This window comes from Perca flavescens, chromosome 8 (assembly GCF_004354835.1).
Source record: "Perca flavescens isolate YP-PL-M2 chromosome 8, PFLA_1.0, whole genome shotgun sequence".
Lineage (NCBI taxonomy): Eukaryota > Metazoa > Chordata > Actinopteri > Perciformes > Percidae > Perca > Perca flavescens.
The window spans coordinates 26,693,731-26,711,117 of NC_041338.1; the positions used below are offsets into that span (position 1 = coordinate 26,693,731).

Genomic DNA, 17,387 nt, shown 5'->3' on the forward strand with positions numbered 1-17,387 from the left:
GGTCCTCCTCTTGTGAGAGCTGTGCTTCTCGCTCTTCCCTGCTCGCTGAGAGGAAGTGTAGCTTATTGATTAGCTATCAGATGATTCCGATAGGGCCTGATCGATAGGACTTTGTATGAAAGCCAGGCAGGACCCCCCTTCTCCACTCAGGCACACACCCATAGATCGGCAACTGCAGTGCACAGCCGCACAGACGTCTCGTTGCTTGTTTGTTCTCCTGAAGATCCTCCTTTGTGTCTTCAGTCTGCCCCTCCAATCGAAGGCTTCCTCAAACGCTCTGTCTGTTTTCTATAGCTCCATAGAGTTGTGATTGATAAGTTTAGCTGATCATGATGCCTTCATCATTAACTTCGGTTCTCTTGACATTTAGTCACAAACCGCTGTGGTTATTTTATTCTCAGAATTAGACTTCCTCCTTTAGCAGAGAGGTAGAGGAAAGGGGCCAAACATTACAGAAGTCTCAGGTGTGAAATTACTCTCTTTAGGATTATCACAGAAGCCGGTTGTGAGATGCTGCGATAAATTAACCATTTTAAGAAGTTATTCAGTCTAGAAATCCTTTGAATAAAATTATATTTCGAAAGCAGTGGAGTGTGACACAATGCAGGAGTCAGACCCAACATGAGAGACCAGATGAGGCAGGAATAGTCTTTGAGTATATCCAGTGTAGGCACAGCCAAACAGGAAGTCTGCAATTGGAAACAATAAACACGGGGCAGCGGGGCAGACTAACTTAATAATTTGCTGGGGTCTAACAACAAGCAGAGGGAAACTAAACAGCTGACACGCTAAACACTCACTAACTGGGAAACATGTCTGTTCAAAGCAGAACCAGGCAGACATTAGAGAAGGGAACAGCGTCCTCTCTTATAGAGGCACGTATCAACGCTCTGCAGACTGAACACACATGGTGAAAATGTGATGTATAATTGATTAACAAAAAGGCAAAGTCTCATGTGTGGCACCTTTTTCCATGGATAGTTCACCAGGGACAGAAGTATAGTGACAGAGCCTGATCAGCACCACGGACAGCGGCCGGGGCTATCGTTCATATGTTTAATATTGTAGCGGTGGTGTAGCTAACACTGCCGTTTTCTCCCATTTAGTATGGCTACAGCTGAATCACTCAGTATGTAATAGATGAATATAATTGTATTCAGGGGTCACAGCACCGTGCTGCACCTGGACAGTTTTGTAAAATCTGCTTGGTTTCTCACTCAGTTATTCGCTGGGTAAATATGAGACACAGACTGCCTTTGCAGATTGTGTACTGTATGTGCGTGTGTGTGTGTGTGCGTGTGTGTGTGTGTGTGTGTGTGCTGTATCTCTGTTCCATGTGTGTCCTGTGCTGTGAAAGGAAAGTGATAAGACACCTGTACTCTGGGTGCAGTACAGATTATAACAGGGCAGGACACCGGTATCAGTTTCTGGACAGGCCACGGCTGTTTAAAGGCATAGCATGTTTCTGACTGATGTGTGAGCGTGTGTTCTGTGAGTGTGTGTGCATAAGAGGGACACTGAAAGAGACACACAGGAAAAGAGATGGAAAAAGCAGCACTGAATTTCTGTGTGTGTGTGTGTGTGTGTGTCATGTGTGTTAGTATGATACCACAAGGCAGCTGATGATCCATGTGGGATCGGCTGGTTGATCTGTACATGCCTGACATACAGCACATGAACAATGTAGAGAGAAAAATGTAAAAACATTTTTAAATGTATTCGTTAAATGTGTCATTAAACACACTAATGCTGGTGCTTTCTTAGTACATAATAAATACTTTTCTTTTCTCAAGTTCAGTTCTACTTAGCCAGACTTCAGTGTTGCTCACTTGTCTGCTCCCTACATAAATATCTCCCCCTAATGGCCTTCAAATGAATGGACTTTCACTTTGTGTTTAAAAAAGATTTCACACACGTTACTGTAAAACAGATTTTTATTAAATGTTCTTTCTCATTTGTTTTTCTTACAGATATCATGACACTGGAATGCTGATGTTTCAAGAGCAACCTCCGGCACCCAGACTGCCATAAAGCACAATGTCTCAAAAGCGTCCTAACAGCGGCTTCAGGGCAACCAATCCACAGAAAACCCAAAGCCAGAGTTCAATAATAAAACAATGATGATATAAAACAATAACAGGAGACTGAAATCACTTTGAAATTCTTCTACTACAACAACAAGGGAGGAAACACAGAAATTAAAGATCCTGGACTCTGGAAAAACAATTCTCCACCATCTGTATTTGCTATTCAAATGGACACGAATCATCCATTAAAATACCTCCAAATTGTAATTTAGATTTACCAGAGTATAAATTATTAATACGTAGGTTGAGTCAAATAACTAACAGAAAAAAAAATGATGATGTCCACACCCCTTTAGCACACGCCCAGAAATCAGGATATTGTAAATATTGTACAGAAAAATGAATAGGGACATTGATAAGAAATAAAATTATTGCAGAATATTGTATATAGCCATAAGAATCATACCTCTAGTGTGTTTATATATCCATGAGTGTCACATGCCCATTACTCCTTATTTCATCACAACGATTAACCAACGCTCTCTGTATCTCAATAGGAAACATCAACATCTACGTAGAACTAGACAAGAGGATACTGAATTTAATTGGAAAGACACAATATTTGCCATATAGTGCACTTTTGCTGGAAACGGATGCATATGCCATAGAGTGTATGCTTATTAGGTAACCCTGTATTGTTAGCAAGACAGGTCATTTGCTTCTTTGAACTTTGCTCTTTTAAATAGTTGTGAAATGAAGACTTGAAAACGTTATAAAAAGCTACTGAGACAAACAGAGAAAAGAACAAACTTTAAGAGATCCCTGAAATCCTTCCAAATCTTCTCCCGTCCCACACCTCCCATTGTAAACTACCACAGCAGAGCTGAACACAACTCAAACTTTAATTTATTCAGTAGTGTATATGAAACCCCCTCTTGTACTGTTTATGTAGTGTGTTTTAGCCCCCGTAGTAATGTGACATATCCAGATGGACTTCCGTGGTTTGGCAGCTCTCTTGTATTGTGCAGTACAGTTAACTTTTATTCAGTTCATACCTAACTGGACATGACAGTGACCCACCATCCTTCCTGTTTGGCTAGTCCATCTCCTCCACCTCCTCGTCGGTCCATCAGAGAGCCTGTATGCCTGCTGACCTCTCTGCAACCAGGCGCTCGCTCAGCTCCCACAGGCTGGAAGCGCTGCTCTGGTCCTGGGCCTGGATGGACGGCAGGCAGCGGAAGCAGTTGTTGAAGTACATGCCGCCTAACCCTTCCAGCTCCGGCGCTACGGCACAGTACACCGTAGTAGCCGCCCCTTGTTGCTGCGGACAGAGAAACACAAAGAAAGAGATACGAGTTCAGCAGGCGACTCATGAGACTGAGACAACGAGGCAGCGTCAGCATTCGGGAGAAGACAAAATACAGAGAACCCATTTACTGACGTGGACATTAGGACGTCCTGTCCAGAGAAAGAACAGTGGACACCGACTACATCGCTTTGTCCTCTGTGAGACACGTACATCTACACATACACTAACACAGAAATAGAGACAGCAGGACAGAGTGTCAACAGGAAGAAGAAGAAAAAAGGACTCTACAAGCCCTCTCTCCCCTCTTCCAGCAGCCCATGATGACTGGGTCATATTACCATGGGAACAGCATAACCCCATCACTGTACATATATTTATATACATATATTTATTTATTTATTTCACTACCCTGTGTGTACAGGACCTATGGCTATATGGGACCATAAGAATGCTACACATGTATAGACTCACAGGGGCGAATGTGAGAACATGAAAATTACACCAGCTCCTGTCTGGAGGAAACCACAGCTTTTATGTATAGTGTTAAAGAACAGGTTTTATGCCATGGTTATGAATATGTATATTTTCACATGATGTGTGTATGGGTTCAGCCAGGCTTTTAAAGTTGAGAAAAAGTATTGGGAATGATGCAAATACAATTCTGTATTGCAGACAATACACACACACACACACGCACACACACACACACACACACACACCACTCTGGCTCTTTCTCAGTAAGTCCTCTCTCATTTTTTTAAGGCAGGTTTAAAATCTGAAGATCACTCAAGTCTCAACCCAGAAATTGACTCCGTTTCATGTTGTCTCAAGGCGAGATGCACTGTAAAAGAAAAACAGTATTTAGACGCAACCTGCTAAGTTCTCTAATACACCCTGTCCCATCAGTCAGTAATTAGTAGGGATATTCTTGGAGGAGGGAGATTTCTATGACATTTGAAAATGAGAGTTGAAATTGCAGCAGAATAAACACGTCAGAGAGAATTACACACATAACCCAACTGCTCAAAGAGGGATCTTTCATGTTGCCGCTCTGGCTAAAAGCTGCTGTGACAGCTTCCCTGCAAACTCTGGGGCTGGAGACAACTTCTATACGGCCACATGAAATGGCTTGCCTCTTTATCTCCCAATGAGAGGCAGCCAGAATGAGATGGGGGGGGCAGAGAGAGTGAGAGGGAACACTGATGTGGAGGCTGAGGACTAATGTTTAGCACAGAGCACTGGCACACACTGAGACAACCCCATATGCGCAGTAGTCAAACATGGGCAAGACACACAAACATACACACATGCATGATGGAGTCACATTAAATGCCAACTGTTTGAACAGTTTCCTAAAGCAGCTGTGAGACAAACACACATGAAGTGGAAAGATCCGTCGAGGTCTAAAGCATTTATACTTTCACATGCAAGTAGAAAAAATGTGCACATGAATACAAATACAATGAACGAACTACACACACCAACCAGATTCCAAGAATTATTTTTTTCTCATCAACACACACCAAACCACAGACACACACACACTCACACACAACCCCCTCTCAGCTCTTTGTAAACTTCCGCCAGGAGGAGCCCTGGTGTGTAACGTTGTAGCAGCAGATTGAGTGTGTTTGAAGCGCAGTGTGATGAGAGAGCTGGTAAACAGCAGATGAAAAGGCAGCATTTCCCTGTCTGCCGCTGTCTGTCTCACCTGCCAGTGGGGCGATAACTTCATCCACATCACATGTCGCCATATCAAACAAATGCCAAGCAGTGTCTCTGAGTTGCAGGTTCACACACGCTCAGTTTAACTCATCTCGCTCGCTTAGGGCATCTGATTTAGCTCGTCTGAGAGCTAAATGCTTTTTAAACTCCACTGAAGATTTCAGCGCTGCATGCTCGGACTCGCTGACGCTCCCTTGAACTTGGCTGACTTTCAAAGCAGTTTGTTTGTGTGCAGTTACCAAACACTGGTCCTGCTGCTAGTTAAAATATTGATAAAAAAAGGACTTTAACTTTCATAATCCAGATTTATGTGGCAGACTTCATAATCATGTCTTCAGTATTATTTTTTTCAAAAGTGCAAAGTCCATTTCTTTCCTAGAAAAAAAAGCTGGGAGTCCAGCAATGTGCTATCTTATTGGTGTTTAGCTCATCCCCCCTCACCACTTGACCCTGTAACCTCTGCAGAAGATAAGGCTGATGAGATTAGGCATTAACATGCTCAACCACCCACCGCAGCCATCTATCATTGTGTGCGTGCGTGCGCGTGTGTGTGTGTTTGCAGATAGAAGGCAAGGGGTGTGCGAGGTAGTGAGAAAGAGAACAAGGGGGTGCGTGCCGCAACAACCTTGATACATTACGCAATTACACATACACACATACAGTATTCATATGTGCATGCCTGAACACGAGCATGCGCCTGCACACGAGCACGAACAGATACGCAAATAAACATTTGGGACAATCCACACAAATAGGGTATATCACTGAACCAGTGTGCATCATACACATCTGTGGTGTAACAGCCATTTCTAACCCATGTGAAACTGTAGATTATGCCTGTACATTTAGCTGTCTACAAACTGATGGATTTTGCTGTGTGTCTTTCTATCTTCTACAACTAAACGTGAATTGTTACCTTGTGTACAGTAGTAACATCTGTGGTGTTTTAGAGTTGTTCTCTACTACCCAAAGCTGTAAAATTAGACTTGACTGACAGGTTGACTTGACAAGAGACTTCTGACTGGATAACACAATAATAATAATAATAATAATAATAATAATAATAATAATAATAATGATAATATGCGGCAATTTGCCATGTTGCAGGTTATTGCAAAGGTTTTGTAGCCGTAGTAAATAAAGTGCATTTACATTACTTAATCATTGTGATTAAATTCATGATTGTCGGGTTGCCCTGCCTATTGCTGTGCAATTGGCCTATTCAGAAAGCCACTAATGTGGATCGATCCACCTACATACATTTATAGATATTTCTTATTATTCTTTAAAAGGTCTAATAATTTGCAGTGAGGAGCCTTTGTGTCAGCAATGTAAAACATTATTTGAAAGGGTTTTGACCAGTGCCATGTCATTAATTAGCACAGTCAGCATTCAGAGACCTGACTTGAGACTGGACCAGGACTTGTTTTGAATTACTTGAGACTTTACTTAAACATTCCCCAAAAGAAAAACAGCTCTGCTATTACCACACTGATTTGGGGAGGGGAGAAGATGGGACAGATAAAGTGCACAAAACAACCATAAATCTAAAATGATCAAAAAAATAAAGATTACTGTACCACAGCAATATGACAAACCAAAGGAGCAGGACAGTTTTTCTGTGTATATCTGCTTTTGTGGGTAACAAAAACACACCCAAATGCTGAGAAAATACTTACAAAAGACCCTGCAATAAGCTGACTGTGGAAATACAGCAATGGGTCTGCACTTAGCCTGGGATCCACTACTACGGCTAACTGCTCTGGGATCAGATCCAAGTCTTCCATCTCAGTATCGACTCAATACCCATGGACCTCATGGACTTGCAATAGAAATGTCCTTGTATAGTGTTACGCAATAATCAGTTGCTGAAAACTCCAAATTGAGCGTATTCATAAGCAAAAAGCGTATGTGGTGGAGATGTGTTGTTGTTGAATTAACAGTAATGTTACTTTGCCGTGTTCTGTTCTGTGTCTTCATCATCCAAGTTGTACTCAGCCAGATGAGCTTTCTCTGACCCTATGCATGTGACCCTTCACCCCCACATCTGTAGTTATGACATCAACCTCTCCCTCTGACCTGGATGTAAATAAACCCAGTACTGTAGAGCAGTCTGTTTTTGGCCCATCCCTGTACATACAAACCTGTAAATACAAACAGCTATGCATGCTGAAAACCTAGCAATTCTTTCAGGTACTTTTATAATCCCCAAATTCTCATATGGCATGTGCTGGAAAAATAAGAATACCTTAAAAAAGTAGAAAAAATAAAAAAGATTTAATAAAAAAAAAAAGTTTAAAATAAATGAGTTGATAATATTGTCAGGCAATATCTCTCTCGGACAGTGTGTGTAGAGTCTTCCTGTTTTTCTTATTCCTGTGGGTGGTTCTCTTCCTTTGCCTGTCTTCCGTGTTTCGCCTCACCATCTGTGGTAGTTGTTGTCAGTTGGCATTTGTACAGCAGCGAGGGTTGAGGCAGAGCAGAAAAGAGAGGGGGACGTTCACCAGCTGACCTCTGTGATTGCACTCCAATTCAGCAGCAGCAGTGCTATACGCTGGCAAAGCTATTTATGCCTGGGACACAATTTGAAAAGTTCAGTTCCTGGCATGAACCACGGATCATTACAGCACATGCCCACGTGTGTCATGCGAAGGCCCTCTGGATTTGCAGCAAGTCAAGAAAACAGTTTTGGTTGGAATCAAAATTAGATCTTTTATTTATAGTTTTTGTAGCCTTCTTGAAGTTTGTTAAGCTGTCAATCACAGACAAGCAGCATTCTGTGATTTGAAGTTCCCACTGTGTAGTTCCATAAGATAAACAAGTGCTGATGAATTCTTGCAATTACTATTTTACCCGGTTTTAGAGAAAGTCACATTTTTTGAAAACAGTGAACTACAGATTTCTTTTCTCATCTATAAGTGGTAGAATACCTGAATTCTCAAGGTACTTAGATTTTCTAAAATCCAGTGTAATAAGGTTACAGCATGCATTTGGAAAGTATTTCCTGGCTTGTAGCCCCAGTAAAGGGATCAGAAGGAGTGCAGTGTTGGCCTCAGCCCTCTGCCCAGCCTCGTGGACTAGCTATCCTGAAAGTGGGATTCCAAAGGGATTGTGATTCTGTTTCAGAAATGTTTTTTTTCAGCCTGTGATGTTTCAAATAGATGGAGGTGTCTGATTTTTAATCTGTGCTAAAGATATTTTACATTTAATAAATAACCATTGAAATCAAAAACTTCCTCTGTGTATGTGTGCAGTTTGTGTGTGTGTGTGTGTGTGTGTGTGTGTGTGTGTGTGTGTGTGTGTGTGTGTGTGTGTGTGTGTACAGTTATCTTTGCCCTCAGCCGTGGTAACCTCTGCGAGCTGACAACTCAGTTGAGCGTGGCTGGCCCAGCTGTAGAGGGAATCCTGGGTAACGCGGTCCCCTCAGATAAACAAGTGGCCCCTCTATTTAGCTTGACCACTCAACCAAGAGGGGAGGAGATTAGCACCTCAAACACCTCAGCGCACACTTCAGATAGTTCGCTGACACTCACCCCTCTGTCACCCTGACTGAGGTAAGCCAAAGGTCACAGTAGATGGAAGCAAGTAAAGGTGGTGTGGATTTTTTTAGTCCCAACATGATAAAATAATCCCCAAGCACTCTACAAATGATTTACTTCTACACATCCAAAAGCACTGAATATAGTCTAAAGCTTTTATTCAAGTGAATAACTGACTAAGAGCTTGTTTAGATCCTTTGAGTATGACCAGCTCTCCTCATCATGGGTCTCTCCAGTGATTAGTCTACCCCTGGTCATCTGTATGTACTAAACTCTATTTCATACCCTCCATTAGCCCATAGGCGGATGGCTATACTCACCTATTTGCAGTGTGCTCCCCTGAGGGGCATTAAGGACAGGATGGAAGGGTCAGCCTCCCCCCTCCCTCCTTCTCTTTCTGTTTCTTCATCATGCCTGCACAATCTCTCGCAGTCCATCAGCCTTGCCCCCTGCTCCTTCCTCAGCCCCGTTCTTTTCCATCAACCCTCTGCAGATCCCTTTTCCCCTGCAGCCCCATCCCCCTCCGGCCTCATAATTTACAGGACTAGGCATACAGTAGCTGAGATCTCATGGGTAAACGGTCATAGTAGGACCTCTTGAAGGTAAATGGATCTCTTTCCCTGGAGTCCCAGATCACAGATGAGCCCTGCTGACATTCTTTCTTTCTATATAATCGAGCAGAGGGATGTAGTAGAAGATGAGAAGCCCGAGAGAGAGAAAAGAGCAGAGGAATAAACTATGTAGGAGTGACAGGGACACAACACAAAGCACAGCAGGAAACCCCCCCACCGCACTATTTCTCTCTCTTTTTCTCTGCGGCCCTCCCTTTCCCCCTTTCGTGCCAGATAAGATCAACAGAGTGTCAGTCATCAACAGCCTCCTGTCACACTGTGATTGTTCATCTGTTTTGTGTGTGTGTGTGTGTGTGTGTGTGTGTGTGTGTGTGTGTGTGTGTGTGTGTGTGTGTGTGTGTGTGTGTGCAGTCCAATGCGACATCGCTGCATACATTTAATGTCCGCATGTTCGAGGGAACAATAGAAAAGGAAGTGAGGAACGAGGTGGAGGGAATGCAAAGGACAAGAGGTAGAGGAGGAGGGGAGGCATAAAGATGAGAGGAGGGACAAGGAGAGCAGAGAAGGAAACAAAGGAGAGGAGGAGGTGAGGGAGCTAGGACACAAGGCATCCATGGGGAAAACGACAAGGAGTCAGAAGGACTTGCGCAACGACTGTGAAACTATCTCATTTTTATCTTGCGAGAGGACTTCCGAAGTGATCTGCACAACCTAATTATTTTCCCCTAATAAAAGCAACATATGCTAAGACAATAAAAGGCCTTATTGGACACCTATTCATTAAAGAGGAGCAGTAAAAGAGCAGGACTCTGGCACAAGGATTAGCTTTTAAAAGGGCTTTTCTGTAGCTGGAAATGGCCTTAGTCTTCCATCAGCACGCCCATATGGGTGCATAGCCCACCATAAAAGATCTGAATTATACATGAAGAGGCCTGGCTGCTTTATTGGCTGTGATCTGCTTTTTCACTCTCACCTGATTGCGTCAGTGCACGACACCTCAAAGTTTGGATCTCATCTGCAGTGTATGAACACAAGGCGTGCAGTTCTGAGCAAAGAAATGTTCAAATGTAAAGTACATATTGGTAATGACAACCATTCAGCAGCAGTAAGATAACCCATAATTCACAAAAGTTGGTCAAGTTAGTAACAACACCTGGTTGAAATAACGCATGCTGGTGACTCAAGTCTGACAGTTTGACACGGCAAAGTCATTATTCCATATGGTCAATGTACTCTAAGTGTCAGTATGTTTCTATTATGAGCAGAGCAATGCTGTCTGTGTGTCGGTATGTGAGTGTGTGATGAGTTGGTGTAATAGGGCCACACACAGGTGTGTGTATGCTCACCTCCTCACTGATGCATCAGCTAATTGGTCTCCTGCGGCAACCTGACATATTCACACACTCACGATCTCTCACACACATTTTCAGGTGTGCACATACAAAAACACCCACCCACACACACACACACACACACACACACACACACACACACACAATGTAGTGTGCAATAGTTATATCCACATGTATACAGATTGTGCAAATATGCACACATGTGCAAACACAACCATCCACATACACAGGCGGCCCGCAGAGTGTATTTCCAAATGAACTCATTATCACAGTGCTGACTCCGAGTGAAGAATGACACCCTAACCGACTGCTCATACTGTACACACACCTACTGCAAAGTACTGTAAAAGAAAAGAAAAACCAGAAAGCCATACTGTAAAACACAAGCTGTGAAAGAAAATGTAGCCAAGAGCCAAACATCTCTAAGTTGCCTCCAAAAAGTGTTATTTCTCCCACAAAGAAAAAAGGCAGGAGCCCCCTAACATAAATCACGCAAACATGATCTGGCTTTTTGTTATGTTAAATACCGGTGGTGATAGCAGCCGTCAAAATGCAACATTACAACTGGGAAGGAAGCCCTATTGTTCAATAGAGCAGAGATACATTTTAAAGCTACCACACAAAGCAGAAAGGGAAACGTATTTTTAGTCAAATGACTGACATGGTTGGATAGAAAACTGTAAATGATAAGTCGTCTAGTCCCATTGAACGCACACAAAGTGGGCCTCAGGTGCAAATGAAAATGTTTGTCTTTATTTCCTCTGTCTAAGAGCATAATTAAATGATGTCCTTTTTATCCTCAGTATTCTGTTTGTTTGATTTCAAGCTCATCCTAACCCTATCTTAAGTTTATCTTTCTTTTTGGCTGTAGTAGGAAATAAAAAAAGTCTCTTCACATTGTCTGCTCATAACCCATTCCCCCCCCATCCCCCCCTTTCCCCCTTCCTTGTGGTGGAGGTCGAGAGAGGGATGTTCTGTTTTAAATAAGAAGGCAGCACTGGCCCATTAAACTCTGATAGTAATGATATTAATTTGGCAGGAACGTGTCATTTTCACAGGAGAGCAACTAGCTGAACCGTCATTACGCACACACTTACACACACACAGGCAAAGCATTCTGTCTCACTCACACTGTCTCTTGCACACACACTCGCACACAAAAGCATGCTCTCCATCCCTTTCTCCCTCTCTTTCCCTCCCTCCCTCACACTCTCTCTCACACACACACACACACACACACACACACACACACACACACACACACACACACACACACACACACACACACAGCAGGAACATGTCACAGGAGAGCAGCTAGCAGTAACATTATGAGAGAGTCAGAGAGATCTGCTAATGGGATAGATTAGTGTGCCCTTGGTCACAACGGCTACAATGGAGTGACTGGAGCTGTGACTTATATCCATGTTCCCCCTGTTCACCCCTTTTTTACTCTTCTCTATAGCACTCTCTCTTGCTTCTCTTCCTCTGATCCCTTCTTCCTCTCTCCCTTCTCCATAGACATTTTATTTTGTCTCTTGCTTTAGCCTCTATGGGGCAGACTTGTCATCACTTGGTTGTGAATGGGTTCTGCAAAGTTCTTTAGAACAGAAGCCGAGCGAAGATCAGGGGAAGGATGACAGAACTGTTTGTGTTGCAGCAAGAATGCAAGGCAGTGATTATCAGAATTGTTTTGTTTTTTTCCATTTATGGATCTTTGTTAATAGAGCCTAATGAGCACAGAGGACCTTACTAATCAATACATGAATAAAAGTGATGGCAATCACAAAGTGTTAGTTGCATGCTGAATGAAAAAGCTGTCACAATCCACTGCGCTAAAATGTTTTCATTTACTTGTGTCTTTTTATTGCTTGTAGCATTTCATTTTAATAGATTACAGATTATTATCCAAACTTTTTTTGCATCTACTGTAGAAGTTTGGGTTTGGTCATGTCGCCAGCTTGATATTTAAATTAGAATGGCTCAAACTCAAAGTGAATGTGTGTTACACGGTTGTGTGTGTGTGTGTGTGTTTATTACCTGAGAATGAGAGGAAAGAGGCACAGAGGGGAGATACCGAGATTGAAAGAACACCTCTTCTAAAGGAAAAGGGTGTTAAGATAAAGAAAACTTTGCATTAAGAAAAGCAGGTGTGAAGTTACTCTTTGGGCAAAAAACCCAAAGGACTTCCGAGCAAGCCTCTGAGCATTGACCTTTGTTATAATTAATGGAGACTGTTGTTATCGCTACCAAAGAACAGTCGAGGTAGGTCACTTTACCTTTTCTTTATCGTAGTTGCCACCCTGCATGAGAGTATTGCCTCAGTGATGGCTTCAATGGGGAGTTTTAGTGTCAATAAGCAAAAAGGAGACCACTACAGTGAAAATGTACAGTATAAACAGGCTTAGAATTGTTTTTTCTCTGTGTGCTTACCACTGAAACACGTAAAACATTAGAAAGACAAATGAGCAAATATGTATTGTTTTTCTGTGAATTTGCTGTCTGTATTTGAGTCACTGCTCGCTTATCAGGCTATGACACTAATAAGATCAGTCCAGTCTGCTAAATATACTTACACACACTGTCTTTCTGGCACACAAACACACACGCAGGTCACATATGCATGCCTACATACATTCACACTCACATTGAGCCTCAAAGCAGTAAAAAACACTACGGAGGGATCTGCCACTGCACAGTGCAGTATAGCAAACTGAATGTATTTACCTATTTTTATTGGTATGCTGATCCACGTGTATGTGTGTGTGTCCCAATATGCTCCTGTAAGTGTGTGTGTGTGTGTGTGTGTGTGTGTGTGTGTGTGTGTGTGTGTGTGTGTGTGTGTGTCTGTGTCCATGCTGACCCCATCTCGGCACTCCTGACCGGTTGAATGCGGGCTGCATAAATTAGTGCTGATGCTCTGCGATGTAATTATGCTGCTGTCAGGACGGCCCCTCTACTCAAATTCATTTTAATAAAGTTGGTCTCCAAGGTTACCGACTGGGGGTCACCTTCTGTGTCAGCCCCTATGGATCGCGCCCACTGAACACTCTGAAAGTCTGCGGTCGGACTACGGTAACACCTTAATACGACAGCCTGAACCCCCCACATCACAAACACACCAACACAACCTCCCACTGACTTACTCAGGATGGAGAGAGGCAGGTGGCAGAAAGGAGCAGGGAGGAAACAAGAGTGGTAGAAATGAAGAGGTGGTACGCAGAGAGAAAACTGTTCAAATGGAAAGGTAGAATAGAAAAGGTGGGGAGAGGGGCAGGGGGAGAGTGTGAGGAGAGATAGGTGGGAGCATGAAGGAAGAAATAAAAATGAGACTAAAAGAGTAAAAAGAGAGGAGTGGAACAAGGGTAGAGGGACAAGGAGAGGGCGACGGAGAGTCTCTCTTGGGCAGATGGCGGGGTGTATTCTCATTTGTCCTGCTACAGTGTGTGTGTGCTAACACTAACCTCCAGGGCAGAGCTGCAGCACAGAACACGCTCTCAATTAGCCAATAACACAGACTTGCGCACACAGCTGGGAGAGGGAAAAGGCATTGCTCTGTCTCGACACAACAAATAGTTAAGCATAGAGGGACAGTGGAACACTATCAGCTGAATAAAGTCCCATGAATTAATTGTGGATCCATTTCTAATTATTTTCAAATACCATCAGATTACAGTGTTATGTTTTTATGCTTAATGACAGTGGAGGTTATGTAGAGTATACCAGTCATGCTCTAAGAAGTGACTGAAACAAATATGCCTTTTGCAAAAATGTTTGCATGAAGAAATTTAACCTTACGCGTCCATATTATGCTCATTTTTAGGTCCATAATTGTATTTTGAGGTTGTACCAGAATAGGTTTATATGGTTTAATTTTAAACAAACACCATATTTTTGTTGTACTGCACATTGCTGCAGATCCTCTATTCACCCTGTGTGTTCAGGTCTCTGTTTTAGCTACAGAGTGAGACATCTTACTTCTGTATCATCTTTGTTGGCACTTGCACATGCGCAGTAGCTAGGTAAGGATTATAATCAGCTAGCTAGCCGTTTCCATACACAGTAAAAGAAATGCTGTTTCTCTAACTTCAAGGCAGGATTAGCCAGGAGACTTCTTCTAAACGAGGGCGCACTTCCAACTTTGCGTGGAATACCTGCAGAACAAGGACATGTAAGTAGTTCCTTTGTAGATTATGGTGAACTTGTGTGTGTTGTAGCAGTGTTTTGCCATTGAGAACGAGGTAGCATGCTAGCGGTTCGCCACCTCATCTGGGCTACTGACGTAGAAAGCCCTGCAGATTTTGAACAGCTCACCCAAAGACTGAAGGCAAGAAGACATTCAGAAACCCGTATCTCACTCAAAACAGCATGGATGTTTGTTTGTTTTTCAAGTTTGTATGCGTGTGGAAGCACCCAAGACACAAAATAACACACCAAATCCCAGAAAAAAAGTGTTTTTTCATAATATGGGCACTTTAAGAATTTTAATATTATTAAATTGACATACAGTATTAGCCTATCATTTCTGGTGCAGTTTTATGCTAGTAAATAAAAGAATAATGGCATACAAATGTTTCTCTCTGGTTTTAATATGAATCCTAAAATCGTAAAAAGGTAACTGAGCTATTATGCTGATATTAAGTCATCATCTGCCTCTCTGACTGAACTTTTACCACCCATGTTTGAAGTTGTATGCTGTCAATGAAATCTTAGTGTGCAACCAACAAACGCTGTCCCTGCACTCTCTTTGGTCTGCTATCATTCAGTGTGTGAGAGTGTTTAGCCCAGCCGTGTGGGCCGGGGTGACTTTGAGTGCCTGTGTAATAGTTACAGCAGCACGCTTTGTTAGCTGCAGGTAATTTATGGTTGAACTGGCCTGATAGTCTGATACGATCGACTGCCCCAACCATCTTTACCAGCCGGCCCCAAAGACATAGAGCAAGACTCTATCTGAGGAGGGGAGGTAAGAAAGAAACACAGAGGAAGAGATGTAGATAGCAGGCTGCAGGGCATCTTAAACAGCCGCTACAGGAGGCCAGATCTGGATTTAGACTACAAGATGCAGGGAAATAATAAAGCAAAAATGAGTGTGACAAAAGCGCACAGAGAAATGAGTAATGCAGGTGAAAGGAGGGTGAGAGAAATGAAAGAGTTGCAGAGCAGTTAAGTTCTCAGCATCTCTCTTGAGGTGTGCTGAGAATTAGATTGCATTAAAGACTGACAGTCCATTCATCTGAACCATACCAAGAAGGAACATTTAGTTAATTGAATGATTAATAAATTCAGCTCAGTCATACTATTTCACTCTGGTGTTGGCTTTGGATAAAAATGTCTGCCAAATGGAAGACGTCATATATCACTTATTTGAAACCCTTTGCCTAAGACTCGCACTGAGCATCAATATAACTTCAACTAGTCCAGCTGTGTATACAAAGTAAGATACAGCAGCAGCAACAGCAGCAGCAGCAGCAGCATATTGAGATGTTTAACCTTGTGCTCTGGCGGCCTGACGGTCTACCTCTCATTTCATCAGAAGATTGTGTTTCGGCATGTGAAGTTTTTTGTTGCTGGCTCATCATTACCTCTGTCTGTGAGACCTTCAGCTTAAACTAAAGTGCAACTGGAGAGCCAACAAACAGCTGTCTTTCTAATATGAACAGGCACACGAGCCTCCACGCCCACTTTGCTAACCCTTCCATACCTTAATAAAAACAGGCACAGACCCTTGTTCTACATATACCTTGCCTTCGACCTCCCCTAATCCAGTTAGGCAGGAACATCCTCACCCTTCTCTTCCCTCCCTCGTACCTCTTTCTCCAAGATTGGGTACTCTAATCCGGTCTGTCAGGCCAACGGGGTCCGTGACTGCTGTCCTCCTTTCATCTCCCATCTTCAAACAGAATGAGCATACTTTCATAACGCTGGGTGAGTGACAGGTAGGGGAGTCAGGTGGAGACAGGCCTGTGATATGGACAGTCACTTTGTCCTGTTTAAATACACTAATGGAGGATAAGAGGCCTGTCACAGGGACAGGTGGAGATGGGACGGGACAGAAGACACAGACACTCATCTTTACTTATGGACGATTTGTAAATGCAGAGACGGGGATGTGTATTACACCAGATAGCAAAAGGATGTTGGAGAGCGCAAGCACCTCCAGTCTCTTTCAATTTAAAGAGACTGATTTGAAGCTCTTTCTTCTCGGTGCATAATGATGTGAGGTACAAACCAAATTCAAGCATTTTTTTGCCTTTAGAGAACACAACAGCTTTTTAGTTAGCCACAGAACAACTGACTGATGTTTGCAAACACAAGAGTCCAAGAACAGTGTTTCTCCTATTCCTAGGTGGACCACTCCAATTTCAGTGTTACATTAACACACAAATCACCGGTGAACACACACACACACACACACACACACACACACACACACACACACATAAACTGCACACACTCTGAATCACAGCTTACACACCCAGTAGGCAGCCTTTTGGATAGATGGCACCTGCATACAGGAGGAGGGGGCACACAAATGGGATTGGAGAGTGGAAGGGGGTGCGTGGTGGTGGGGAGGTGGGGGTGAGTCCATAAATAGGATTGTGTAGGAAGCAGGGCGAGCTAAATAGGATTGTAATGTACAGGAAAGGATGTATAAATAGGATATGAGAGTCAGAGCTGTGTTCTCACTAGTTTCACATCCCTGTGGTATAGGAGTTCTCTAGGACTGGCTTGCATCGTGTGTGTGTGTGTGTGTGTGTGTGTGTGTGTGTGTGTGTGTGTGTGTGTGTGTGAGTAAAGGCCATTAATGTAGAGGCTAATCTTGAGGCACCTGTCTCCTCAGGCAGAGTGTGACCTCCACTAGCCAG

At 43.0% G+C, this 17,387-nt stretch overlaps 1 protein-coding gene across 2 annotated transcripts in view; it reads right to left on the reverse strand.

Moving 5' to 3' along the window:
• Nucleotides 1-2,760: 2,760 nt before the first annotated feature.
• The window catches only part of wwox (WW domain containing oxidoreductase), a 139,038-nt gene continuing 124,411 nt past the window's right edge, over nt 2,761-17,387 (reverse strand). For both annotated transcript variants that reach the window (XM_028584581.1, XM_028584580.1), the window contains one exon: nt 2,761-3,348. In XM_028584581.1, the coding sequence (XP_028440382.1) occupies nt 3,157-3,348 (192 nt within the window). In that variant the 3' untranslated portion in view covers nt 2,761-3,156. The remainder of the gene's footprint in view (nt 3,349-17,387) is intronic.